General features: G+C 44.6%; 1 protein-coding gene across 3 annotated transcripts in view; it reads right to left on the bottom strand.

Annotated features, from left to right (window-relative positions):
* Window positions 1-13,414, bottom strand: part of PHLDB3 (pleckstrin homology like domain family B member 3) — a 95,290-nt gene that overhangs the window by 36,688 nt on the left and 45,188 nt on the right. For 2 of the 3 annotated variants that reach the window (XM_033963467.1, XM_033963469.1), the window contains exons 4-9: window positions 11,770-11,907; window positions 11,280-11,408; window positions 5,861-6,016; window positions 5,381-5,491; window positions 4,582-4,668; window positions 1,081-1,185 (exon numbers count right to left, since the gene is read on the bottom strand). In XM_033963467.1, the coding sequence (XP_033819358.1) occupies window positions 1,081-1,185; window positions 4,582-4,668; window positions 5,381-5,491; window positions 5,861-6,016; window positions 11,280-11,408; window positions 11,770-11,907 (726 nt within the window). The remainder of the gene's footprint in view (window positions 1-1,080; window positions 1,186-4,581; window positions 4,669-5,380; window positions 5,492-5,860; window positions 6,017-11,279; window positions 11,409-11,769; window positions 11,908-13,414) is intronic. The other variant, XM_033963470.1, reaches the window with a different exon arrangement.

Genomic DNA, 13,414 nt, shown 5'->3' with positions numbered 1-13,414 from the left:
TTAAGTGTCTGAGCCAATCAGGGCCTTAGGCCTCTCTTAGTCATCCCTGCTGATGTATTATTTTATATAAGAATCGGGGGCAGGGTGGGAAGGTTGGGTGTCCGAGGCAGGAGCATCCCTCCTGCTGACAATCCTTGGGGAGGGAGGAGGGATCAGGAGTGTGGGGGGGCCGGGGGACCACTAATTCCTTGAGGGAGGAGCATCGGGAGTGTGGGGTGTCTAGGTGACTGAGGCAGGAGGGAGTAGGCATCCCTCCTGCCAATGATCTTCACAGCGGGGGAGGGAGGGGGGTCGGGAGTGTGTGTGGGGGGTCCAGATGGCCAAGGCAGGAGGAAGTGGGCATCCCTCCTGCCGACGATCTATGCGGGGAGAGGGTCAGGAGTGTGTGTGGGGGTCTAAGTTGCTGAGGCAAGAGGGAGTGAGCATCCATCCTGCCAACAAGCTTTGCGGGGTGGTCCAGGTTTCTGAGACAGGAGGGAGTGGGCATCCCTCCTGCCTCTCTCTTATTTTTTTGTTTGGGCAGTCATCAGAGGGGGGACCAGCAGGACTTTTTTTTTTTTTTAAACGGGGACAGTTATTGTGTGTGTAACACATGCATAACATCTGTGCCCATTTAAAAAAAAAGAAAAAAATGTCTTCCTGCCCCAAACAACTGAGTGGCAGGAGGCTGATTCAGAGCTTCCCCTGCTGCCTTTGCGCATGTATCAAAGTCTCTTTTACAATGACTTATGGGGTGAAATTACATTTGAACATTGCTTGCAGTTTTGAAATCGGACAATTTGTCAGACCCACAGATTTTAAGGACAATTTTAGTGCATCCAGGCCACAGTTGTCATTTTTGTGTGCATGCTGGGAAGGGGATGTGTGGAAGGAAGTCTCTGCCTGGTGTCAACAGAAACACCAATAGGCACTAGGCAGTTGCTGAACTGATCTTTTACCACACCAAATCCACCTAATGCAGGCCAGGACAATTCTGGGCTTCCTTTCTCTTCCACCTACACTCACAACACATATAGAAACACAGAAACATTAACCACAGAGGAGAAAACCAGAGTGGAGCAGAGGACAGCAGCCCCCTACCTTCAGTGAGCTCAGCACAGACACGTTACTGACGGACAGCACACAGGAATGGGTAGAGCCCGCAGCAGAATTATCAAATGGAATGTACTTCTGGGCTACTGCAAGCTGCAGGAGGAAACAGTGAGAGTGTAAGGGAACAGAGGGGAGAGAGAGAAATAAATTCATAGAGACATTCAGTGAAAGGATTGGACAGTGACCACTTAGAACACACACAGCTTCTAGAGGGCAAGAGGAATAGATACTCCCCTTTAGAATACTCTTCAAGTCTCTCCACCCGAGTTTCCACATTTATTAAGACAATTTGTTTTGTATTTTGCCTAATTTGTGTCTGGTTACTTTACATACCCGATACCCAAACATTAGTTTTTCCACAGTTCTCTTTCATTTTTTTCTAGGTTCTTTGGATATTCAAATTTTCCTTTTTTTTTAAATTGAACATGGAAACTAGACCCTCAAGTAGAAAGAGAAACATACATATGAACCACAGACAAACCTTCAACAAATACAGAATACTATAAATGGTCAAGAAACAGAAAAATGCAGATCCAAACTGAACTGGAAATCCACAATAGTAGAGGGTAAACTTCACAATGCAGATGCTACAACCCTAAAAACCTTGAAAAGTTGGCTATGGGTCATGAAGAAGGGATGTTGGGCTCCCAGTGAGAATGTATGTGTATATCTTCTCAAAGTACAAAAATTGTTTCTGGGAGATACTTATGCTAATACTGTTTCTTTCTCTGTTTTTGCAGAGAAAAACAGCCCAGTTGTACCTTTATGTGATTGGCAACATATAAACCTTTGTAATAAATAAATAATGAAAATTCAAGAAGCCAGACTGCCTGCAGAGTGACATAGGAGAAATAAAAACAGAACTGCATCTAGCCCTCTACGGTGCGAAGTATAAATGAGTCAATATTCAGTGGGAGATAACCTGGCAGGTAACAGTTCCTGCTGAGTTAACTCCAACTGACCAGTCCCACCATGATAATCAACAGCATCTAATTGAATCGTAAAGGGTAATGGATTTGGTATACAGTACTCCCCTGAAATTCGCGGGGGTCCCATTCCAGGAACCCTTGCAAATTTCAAAAAACCGCAAATACAGTTTTTCAGCTGATCGAAGGCAGGAGAGGGCAGCTGGGGCGCTGACAGGTGCTTAAATTGTACTTACGAAGCCGGACACATTTTCCGACCGCCTCTTCCTGTACTAAAAGTCATGGTTGCACCAATCAGGAACTGTTTTGACACACCAGATGGCATGTCACAGCAGCTCCTGATTGGTGCAACCATGACTTTAGTTCCAGGAAGAGGTGGTCGGAAAATACCGTGAATTACTGAGTCCGTGATTTGCGAACCTGGAATTCGCGGGGGTTTACTATACTGCTTTTCTGTGGTACAACCAAAATGGTTTACACCAGGGGTGTCCAACCTGCGGCCCAAGGGCCGCAGGTGGCCCCGTGAAGTATTTTGTGCGGCCCCGGTCAAGGGCGATGCTGTGTTTTCCTCTGCTGTCCCCGGGAATTTACTGACTTGCCGGCTCCCTCCTCTGTCTTGCTGCAGCATTCGCGCGTTTGTGCAGCCCCAGAAACATTTTTTTTACTCAATGCGGCCCAGGGAAGCCAAAAGGTTGGACACCCCTGGTTTACACATTATATGCAAGTGCTTTCTCTATTTCTAGTGGGCTCACAATCTAAGCTTTGCAGATGGGGCAATAGAGGGTTATGTGACTTATCTAGAATCACAAGGAGCCACAGTGGGAATCAAACCCAGGTCCCCAGATTCTCACACTATTAGGTTCCACTTCTCCACTGATGGCAGGCTGTACAAAAGTCTACTTTGCACGTAAGACTGCTTGTAGCCAGTCTTACGAGCACGGCAGTTCAGCCTTTGATACACAAAAGGATTATTGGGGGCCTTTATCGATTGCTGTAGCAGCCACCGAGAGCCCTATGCAAATGCATTATAAGAAGCTCATTAGTATTTAAATGAGCACTCCTTGTAATGCTCAAAAAGGTACACCCATCTTTTACCGGCAGGTCTGAAGCTGTCGGTAGCTGTTTGTGCATGTGTTGTGTGAGTGTATGTCTTGCGCCTATGCGCAGGACACACACAACACATGCACAAACAGCTGCGCCTGTATCCAGCTTAAACAAACAAACAAAAAAGCAGGAACAAGCCGTGATTAGCTGAGCCGGCACCAGAGCTGCAATCAGTTGAGCTATCATGGGCAGGGAGAGAGTGGCGACACTGGCAAGAAATTTCACAACCAGAAGAGGTTTGAGCAATAGGCAAGGGACAGGGGGGCCTGGGAACTACTAGGCCTGCATATGATTTGCATGCTATTTGTGCCGAGCATCACCTGCTGAAGAAAAATCACTCCCAACCCGGTATTTTTTACCAGGTTGCTGGAGCTTTATGCATCTGGCTCTGAGTATCATGTCTGACTACCATGGCATTCTCTGGTTAGTGGAGCAAGGGCAGAGTCAGAAGTTATCCATAGCTGACTGCCACAGGCTAAATATTACCTGGAAAGATATTAGATATGTATACTTATCAAAGCTGACAAAACACAAAACACTCCCCACAAAAGAACGAGTATGAAAATCCCTGCATAATCCTGTGGGAAAGAGAAGACAATGGAACTGACACAAGACTGAGCATCTGCAGAGCCCAGATTTGTCTTTATGATTTCTCTCCTGTACTCTATAATATATTCTCTACTTTTTCCCTTAGAACCTGCTTCACCAAAGCTGTCATGGCAAAGAAAACTGTAACATACAATATAAAAGCCTTTGGATTTGATGAGGCTTTGAGGTGATGTGAGAGAGATTCTAATTGTATCTTGGTTTGTTTTTTTTTTTAATGCATTACCATTAAGCTGACTAGGGTTTTCCCTTGGATGTGCAGTTTATGAAGGGGGATTATATGACACGTGGTTTGAGGGTATGGATGTGCGGCCAATATTCAAAGTGATTTAAGCAGGCAGGAAGCTCTATTGCCCACTTAAATTGCTTGCTGCCACTTAAGTGGCTCAAAAGCTGTCCTGATTCAGGCTGCTCAGCTATGTGGGTGCCTGCTCTGCATATTGGGCTAGCACCCACATAACTTTTTTTAAGGCAAAAAACAGAGCCTTGATCCCATCCCAACCCCCCAATCCCCAATCACAGACTGCCTTTCCTGCCAAATTTAAAGAAAGAGCTTCATCTCCATGAAGCCAACTGGGGCAAAACTAGGACCATCTCATCCTGTTGAACCTGACAAAGAATCCTCTGGTAACCTAATAATAATAATTTTATTCTTATATACCGCCAAAGCCATAATAGTTCGAGGCGGTTTACAACAAGAAGTGCTGGACAATCAAAGAATAAAACACAATATAAAATCACCAATATGTACATACAGTGTAAAAGTAAAAGAGTAAATCCTTAACTTACAAATCAATTAAATAATTTTGTTTTTACTAATTTTCTAAAACTAAGCCTAAAGGATCATGGGTACCTTTGTCAGCACCTGTTGACGACCTTGAAAACTCTCTCCATTCTCCTTCTCACATCTATCACTTAGCTCCAGTAAGCGATTCTTCTCCTTAAAAAGGGATAAAAAAAAAAAATAAAAAGCATGACAAGATACCCAAGATTGTGAGAACTCCTTGGGTATATGTCTAGATGTGTGATCTGACAGATCCCTTTTTTTCATGAGACCTTGGGGCCAGGGCTGGCCCAAGGGTATATGACACCCTAGGCTACAGGTTCTCAGATCCAGTCCTCAAGGTCCACAACCCACCTGGTTTTTAGGATTTCCATAATGAATATGTACTATATAGGTCTCATACATATTCATTGTGAAAATCTTGAAAAACAGGTTTGGTTAGGGACCTTGTGGACTGGATTTGAGGACCTCTGCCCTAGGCAACCTTTCATATCTATGCCCACCCATCCCCAATCAAGGGGTTGCTCAAGGCCCTAGTTCCACATTTCCAGCATCTCCCCTTCCCTTCCCAACCATTTCATAGACTAGCATCATCCCCCATTTTCCCCTATGATATCCAATATTTCTCTTTCCCTCCCCCCATTGGCCTTCAGCACTGCTCTCCTTCTCTCCATCCACCATAGTATCCAGCAACTCCCTGTTTCTCTGCTTCCTTTCCCTCACTTGGCCTCCAGTATCTATTGCCTCTTCCCCTCTCAACCCCATGATTTCCATCTCCACTTTCTTCTCTCCCTCAACCTCTTCCCCCCACCAGGGGTGCTCAGTGATTCACCTTCAGAAAGCAAAGTGACAGCATGTATTATCTCACCAGGAGAAGGGACTTCATGGTTTGGCTTTTCTCCTCTGACAGTGCCTGGCATTCAGTTCCCATCTGCTCCCTGATCTTCTTCACCTGCTCCTCCAGCCTGAGTGTTTTCAGCTGCCATAAACAGTATAAGGTAGGATGAGGGATTGGAGAAATGTGAGTTGAAAATGTAATTCACTAAGGAGCCCCAAGAGAAACAGAGGAGACAAGAAAAACAAAAAAGAAAGATGGGGACAGAGCCAGTCAAAGAGCAGAGAGGAAAGTAAAAGGAGAAAGAGAAGCAAATAAAGAATTTTTTTAAAAAGCAAGAGGGAAAAAAGTGTGAGATGGGAGTGATAGAGAATAGTGCACACCAAATTCATTCCTCATCTGTTGTGATGAAGCCAGCCTTAAAACCCAAGGTCAGAGAAGACAGTAAGGACCGTGAAATACCTTATTTCTTGTTCCAGACCAAGACATCTTCTCTCTCAGTGAAGTCCTTACCTTGCTCTTGTTGAGATTATTTTGATGTTCAGAAATCTCCTGCATGATCTGTTGGTAGGATGTCTCTCTCTCCTCCTCCAGGCTGCTCTCCTTCTCCAGCTGTTGAAATTCCAGGTCTTCAAAGACCTTCGTGGCCACTTCTAGCAACTCCGACATCTGGGTCAGAGAAAGACATTAAAGAGGAAAGTCAAATTCTGATGACGACTTGACAGGATGAAGAACGTGCAAAGGTGTCCCTCGTGTTCTGTGACCATTGACAGAAGTGCCCATGGGTCACTCTTCCCTCTAAGCCAGTGGTTCTGAACCAGCGTGTTGGGACACACTAGTATGTCACAAACACTTGGGAAATGTGTCACAGAAAGCATGCTTGTGCTTTTCTTAACAGCTATGTGTGTCTCAGGTTAGGAAGAGTTGAGAACTAGGAAGTCAAGTACTTGAAATCTCCATAACTGGTCCCTACTTCTGTCACCAGCCACAGTGGAAAATGTTGCGGCCCATCCCTCTCCTCCACCCCAGCGTTCAGTACCATTGCATCTGTATTTGCCTTCCATTATTGTTAACAACAATGAAATGTTATATAGGGGTTTTTTTCCCCTTTGTTTAGCTGCAAATTGTAGTATTCAGTGTGTCACCAATGTGAGCATTATCTGTCAAGTGTGTCACAACAGAATAAAAGTTGAGAATCACTGCTCTAAGCTGAGCAAGAGTCCTGCAACTGCATTGTTTCCAGTAAGAGGTGGTCCTTCAATATTGTTTTCAATCCTCAAGGATAGACAGGTTCCCTAGAGCAGTGGTCCCCAACCCTGTCCTGAAGGACCACCAGCCACTCAGGTTTTCAGGAAAGCCGTAATGAATATGCATGGAGCAAATTTGCATGCCTGCCACCTCCATTATATGCAACTCTCTCTCATGCATATTCATTAGGGCTATCCTGAAAACCTGAGTGGCTGGTGGTCCTTCAGGTCAGGGTTGGGGATCACTGCCCTAGAGTCCTGCAGAGCTTGCCTGTCCCTCGCTATTGAAAATGTGATAGTGAAATATCACCCCTCCCCCTCACTTGCAGCACTGTAGGTGAAGGACTCCTGCTCAGGAACAGTGCTGTGGGGCCCCTTCAACACCCAATAATGCACAATACCAAGCCCATGAAGGAGGATGGGGAAGGGCACAAGGAAGGTGACCAATAAGGTGGATTTTTACAAAAAAGATGGAGCTTGAAAATACACTTTCAACATGCTTATAACATGGTCTGTATAATAGGGACTGGAGGAGTGGCCTAGAAGTTAGAGCTGCTGCCTCAGTACCGCTCCCTAAGACCTTGGGAAAGCCACTTAACCCTCCATTGCCCCAGGTACCATAGTTAGACTTTAAGCCTGCCAGGATAGATAGGAAAAATACTTAGAATACCCGACAGAAAAAAATTGTACACTGCCCTGAACTTCTCCAAGATAGGGCAGTATATCAAATGCCAATAAACATAAACATACTGTATACTTAATCTCTCCCAAGAAAAGAAAGAAATATTGGGGGCAATTCTATAACTGGGTGTTAGAAATTAGGTGCCAGATTTATCCACTATTTTATAAAAATGCACATGTAATGATTTTATAAAATACTAGTGCGAGTCAGCAGAAACATGTCTACATTTAGGCACTAGGTCAGGCGTATACGAGTATCTTTGTGCCCTGAGCCAACTTTTGCTTTGGTGCCCCATCCCCCCTGCATCAGTACACACTCCCTGCCCCCCTTTGGTTTGGAGTGAAGGAGTCGCCTAATGATTAGTGCAGTAGGTTGTGAACTAGAGACTGACGCGGTGGCTGTTACCCATGGCTAGCCGCGGGTAACCCACCAAAATGGTGGGGGGGGGAAAATAGTCACTGCAAGTATGGGAAGAAGGCTATTCACCACTCCGTGGAGCGGTGAATGGCCTCATCTCCGCAGTTAAGGGAGGGAATGCGCACGGTCACTGATTGCACGCAGCCCCCTCCCTCCTTCCTAAAGGTCATCACCGCTGTCGCCTGTCCGGGCATCTCCCTCCCTTCCCCTTACCTTCAGGCGATTTAGAATTTTTTTCTACAAGCTGCCGGAGCTGCGTGTGGCTGCCGGAAAGTCCTCCTCTGACTCAACCGGAACCCTGACTCAACCGGAAACCGGAAGTTGCGTTAGAGGAGGATTTTCCAACAGTCACACGCAGCTCCTTGTAGAAAAAAAAATTCTAAATCACCTGAAGGGAAGGGAGGGAGATGCCTGGTCAGACAGCTGTGGCTGAGGCGATGACGCCGACGCCAAGAGGCATTAGCAGCACTCAAGTCCTCGATAAAGAAGCAGACTTTGGAGAAGAAAGCTAAGTTATTATGAGGGACATTTTCCTTTCTCTTCTCTCTGTGCAGTTTTAGAAAAGTTCTCTGGATAAATTTGTCTTCTGCTGACTTAAGTAAACATGCCAGACAAATAATGGAAGAAGGGGGAGGAGGACTATAATGGAAGAAGGGGGGAGGAGGACTATAGTGTTATTGGTCCTGCATGAAGTGCTCTTAGCCACATCATGAGGTCACTACTGACGTTCTATTATCTTGGCATTCAGTCAGTGTTTGCAAACACACATGCAGAACAGAACAAACAGTAAGGGTTTGGCTATGGTTTTGTGCCACCTGTGGGGGAATGAGGGGAAGGCACAGGTGGGGAGCTGGCTCTGCATCTCTGACACTTTCCAGAAATAAAGAGTAACAGCTGAAACATTTCAAGAGCCACACTTAGCTAGCTGACTAAACCCTGAGATAGGAAGTTCCCTTACCATAAGGGGAACATAAGAACATAAGAAATGCCTTCACCGAATCAGACCCTTGGTCCATCCAGTCCGGTGATCCGCACACGCGGAGGCCCAACTAGGTGCTTCATAATGAGACCTTGTTTACCTGTATCCCTCAATGTAACTTGCAAGGAGATATGCATCCAACTTGCCCTTGAATCCTATAATGGAGGTCTCCGTCACAACGTCCTCTGGGAGAGCGTTCCAAGCGTCCACCACTCGCTGTGTGAAACAGAACTTCCTGACATTTGTCCTGGGCCTGTCGCCTCTCAACTTCAGTACATGACCTCTCGTCCGAGTCACATTTGACAACGTGAATAACGATGCATCTTGCTGGATTTTATCTAGTCCTTTTAGTATTTTAAACGTCTCTATCATATCTCCATGCATTCTTCTTTTCTCCAGAGTGAACAAGCTCAGTTTTCTAAGGCGTTCTTTGTAGCTCAAATTTCCCATACCTTTTACTAGCTTTGTAGCTCGCCTTTGTACCCTTTCCAGCAGGGTTATATCCTTTTTTAGGTAGGGAGACCAGTGTTGGATACAATACTCCAGGTGTGGCCTGACCATTGCTCTGTAAAGCGGCATTATGACGTTAGCCGATCTACTTGTGATTCCCTTCCTGATCATGCCCAACATCCTGTTCGCTTTCTTTGCAGCTGCCGCGCATTGTGCCGACGGTTTCAGTGTCCGGTCTATCAGTACCCCCAGGTCCCTTTCCTGTTCGCTCTTGCTCAATGTCACACCTAACATTTTGTATTCATGTTCCTTGTTCTTCGTGCCTAGGTGCATCACTTTGCATTTTTCTATATTGAATTTCATCTGCCACTTTTCCGCCCATTTCTCTAGCTGGTTCAAATCTCTCTGAAGTTCTTCACTATCCATTTGTGATCCAATTGACCGACACAAATGGAAGGGAGTGAGGGAGATGTTTGAGTCGCATGAAGGGTGCTGAAGGGGGATGGAGAGAGGGAGGGGGTGGATAGGAACAGACGCTGAAGGGAAATGGGGAAGAGAGAAAGGGGAGAAGATGCTGAAGGGAAATGGGGAAGAGAGAGATGCCAGACTATGGGGAGAGCGGAGGGAAGAAGATGGGTGCCAGACCAATGGGGGGAGAGAGGCAGGCAGTGAATGGAAGGAATTGAATGAGGAGAAGATGAGGAAAGCAGAAACCAGACAACAAAGGTAGAAAATAAAATGTCTATTTATTTTCCCTTTTTTTTTTTTTTTTTGCTTTAGGATAAAGTAGAATATTAGTTATGTTGATAAACATTTATAAACAAAGTCAGCCAGCTGAACATCTATTTCTCTAGTTCAGCAGCCAGAACTTTGATTTATAAAATGACAATTGTTCAGAATATTGTTTCTTTTTATACTTTAATAAAATAAGTTCAGTATAAAACTATTCGAGGCTTTTTTGGATGGGATCAGATGGTTTGCGGGGATGGGGACCAAGCTTACGGGACTGAGCTTGCGGGGATGGGACAGTGACAGGGATGAGCTCGTGGGACAGGGCGGAGACGGGGACAAATTTTTTTCCCCGTGTCTGCACCACTGCAGCTCCTTGTGGCCCTGGGCAAGTCACTTAACCCTCCATTGCCCCAGGTACAAAAAAAAAAACTTGGATTGTAAGCCCACTAGGGAGAGGAAAAGTACCTGTATATAATGTGTACAGCAATGCATATATCCAGTAGTGCTATAGAAACGATTAGTAGTAATAGTAGTATTTTTTAAGACATGCCCATGTCCCACCCATGCTCCAGCCACATGAACGCCTCCTCACACTTTTGCGCTAAATGACTTGTGTGCATATGTTATTATACCACTGAGCACATGTCTTCAAGTTTCAAGTTTATTAGGTGTTTATATGCCACCTATCAAGATTATCTAAGCGGTTTTACAATCAGGTGCTCAAGCATTTTCCCTATCTGTCCCGGTGGGTTTACAATCTATCTAACATACCTTGGGCTATGGAGGACTGAGTGCATTGCCCATAGTCACAAGGAGCAGCATGGGGTTTGAACCCACATCCCCAGGGTGCTGAGGCTGTAGCTCCAACCACCAATGCACCACATGCTCCTTCTTGCACTTATGCACATGAGTGTGTATCATATATGCATTTGGTATTAGTATTCTATACATGCATGCACAAATAGTACCTAACTTGAAGTACTCTATTATAGAAAGAGTGGAATTATGGCTCTTTTATTTTGCATTCTCATGCTTTAAACCAGGGATCTCAAAGTCCCTCCTTGAGGGCCGCAATCCAGTCAGGTTTTCAGGATTTCCCCAATGAATATACATTGAAAGCAGTGCATGCACATAGATCTCATGCAGATTCATTGGGGAAATCCTGAAAACCCAACTGGATTGCGGTCCTAAAGGAGAGACTTTGAGACCCCTGCTTTAAACCATGTTTCTGCACATGCACATCTGTAGTTTCCATGAAACGAGTTTGGCCAGTGATCACATGACTCCAGGGACATATGAAGATAAGACTCGTACAAGAAGCAATTGTCTAATTCTGCTACACTAAAGAATGTGTTATCCATGGACTCCCTTGCTTTCATCTTTTCTATCATAAATATTTCAGAGGTTGATGGAGGCTGGCCTTACCTCTTGGATTTGTTTCTTCAGCTGCTCCCTAAGACTCTCCGGCTGCTTGTCTATCAGTTTTTTGTACTCCACATACTTTCGCTCCAACTCATCCACTTTTCGTCTCTCTTCCACCACATTTGCCCTTTCCTGCAGCAAACACACATCATTAAAACAGGGCCTGTGACCTATCTTCAGGACCAATATGACCATTCAAAAAAACCTGCTGTTTATTAAGGAAGCCCTAAATGACACCTTCCTTCAATTCTATGGTATCCGGAATACCTGCACTAGTGTCCTTCACATTGAATTCCCCCTACTTCTGATGAAATTTAAAACAAAGGAACCGATGCTAAGGGTGTTTGTTTCCTTTTTAAGGGGATACTAAAACATGGTGGCCAGCAGGTTATTAAATAGCCAGTAGGATAAGCTAATCTGAAGACTGACCTTCTCCAAGCCATCCAGTTTCCCCTCTCCATCCCCTAGTAACTAAAAAAGAGGAGTCCCTCACCTGTTCTCTCTCTGCAAAGTACTTTTTCTCTGTATCATCAAGCCTGCCTTGGAGCATCTGGATCACCTCTTCTTCCCTCACCAGGTCCTGCTGCTCCATTCTCAGTTCACCTTCAAGCAGAGCCCCCTCCATCTCCATCTGTGAGCCGAGAAAGATACACAATTCAGTAGTAAGCAACCAGCAGGTAGAGATTGGCAAGAATCCATCATCTCTAGAAGTCATGGGACCAACCTGCCAGACTCATCAGCATATGACCTTCCTACAAGTTGCAAAAAAGGTAGTCTGAGCCAGTTCTGGTTTCAAACTCCTGCACATATGGACCTCAATTTGCATGTTTATTCAGCAAATTCCTCTTCCAAGTCTACAGAAGCAAAGGAAGTAAAGACAGAACTGGTTCAGACTCTCCTTCCTGACCCTAACAAATTCTACTACTAATAATAATCATTTCTGCTAGATGTACACAGTGCTGTACATTAAAATATTCAAGAGACAGTCCTTGCTCAGTAGAGCTTATAATCTAATCAAACAGACAAACAGGGGATTAGAGAGTTTCTCAGGCATGGATGAGTGGGGGTTATTAATTTAAAAGCAACCTTGAAAATGTGTGATTTAGCCTGGATGTGAATACTGCCAGGGACGGAGCTTGATGTACTGACTCAGGCAGTCTGTTACAGATGTATGGTGCAGCAATGTCACTGCCAAAAATAAGCAATCCTAAGGAAATATATGCAAATAACTAATGGAGGGTGGACATTTTTGACTGACAGGTACACCTGTAATCCAGATACTTATTTTTGGGTGGAGTATGTTCTACAGAAACACTCTCCCTAGTGCACAGCAGCTGACTGCTCCTGTTTACTACTGGCTTATATACCTGTCTTGGGGCAAATTCTATAAGAGGGGCCTAAAAAAAAGGTGCCTACATTACTCTAATCTAATCTAAGGCTTAACTTTATATACCGAGTCATCATTCTAAGAAAGCTTGACTCGGTTTACAGCAGTTAACTTAACAGATAGAAACCATAAGGAGAGTTTGGCACAGTGGTTAAAGCTACAGCCTCAGCACCCTGAGGTTGTGGGTTCAAACCCACACTGCTCCTTGTGACCCTGGGCAAGTCACTTAATCCCCCCATTGCCCCAGGTACGTTAGATAGATTGTGAGCCCGCCGGGACAGAGAGGGAAAAACTGCTTCAGTACCTGAACAAATGAATGTAAACCGTTCTGAGCTCCCCTGGGAGAACGGTATTGAAAATTGAATACATAATGGCGACATTTCAAGAAAGTTAATTTTCAAAGTGTTTGGCAAATAGAGTGGTTTTTGAAGATTTACGAATAAATTGAAGCGAACCAGAACTCCTTAAAATAAAAGGAAGATCATTCCAAAGTTAGTTAGTAAATTGATTTCAATATTTGAACAAAATAAAAATTAATTGGGTGATAGGCATGATTCTACAAATAAGCGCCTGGTGCTTGCAGTTAAGTAGGTGTGTTTAGGGGTGGAGAGTGACTTAGGAGGCACGATTCTCTAAAGGACATAAGTGTCTGTAATATAGGCTTTAAAACATTACAGACCCCAAAATTTTAAGTTAGGTGCCGACAGGTGCAATTCTGGAATGAGCACCTAAGTGTGATGCCATTTACAGA

Source organism: Geotrypetes seraphini, chromosome 11 (genome assembly GCF_902459505.1).
Source record: "Geotrypetes seraphini chromosome 11, aGeoSer1.1, whole genome shotgun sequence".
Taxonomy (NCBI): domain Eukaryota; kingdom Metazoa; phylum Chordata; class Amphibia; order Gymnophiona; family Dermophiidae; genus Geotrypetes; species Geotrypetes seraphini.
This window is presented reverse-complemented; position numbering and strand designations above follow the sequence as displayed.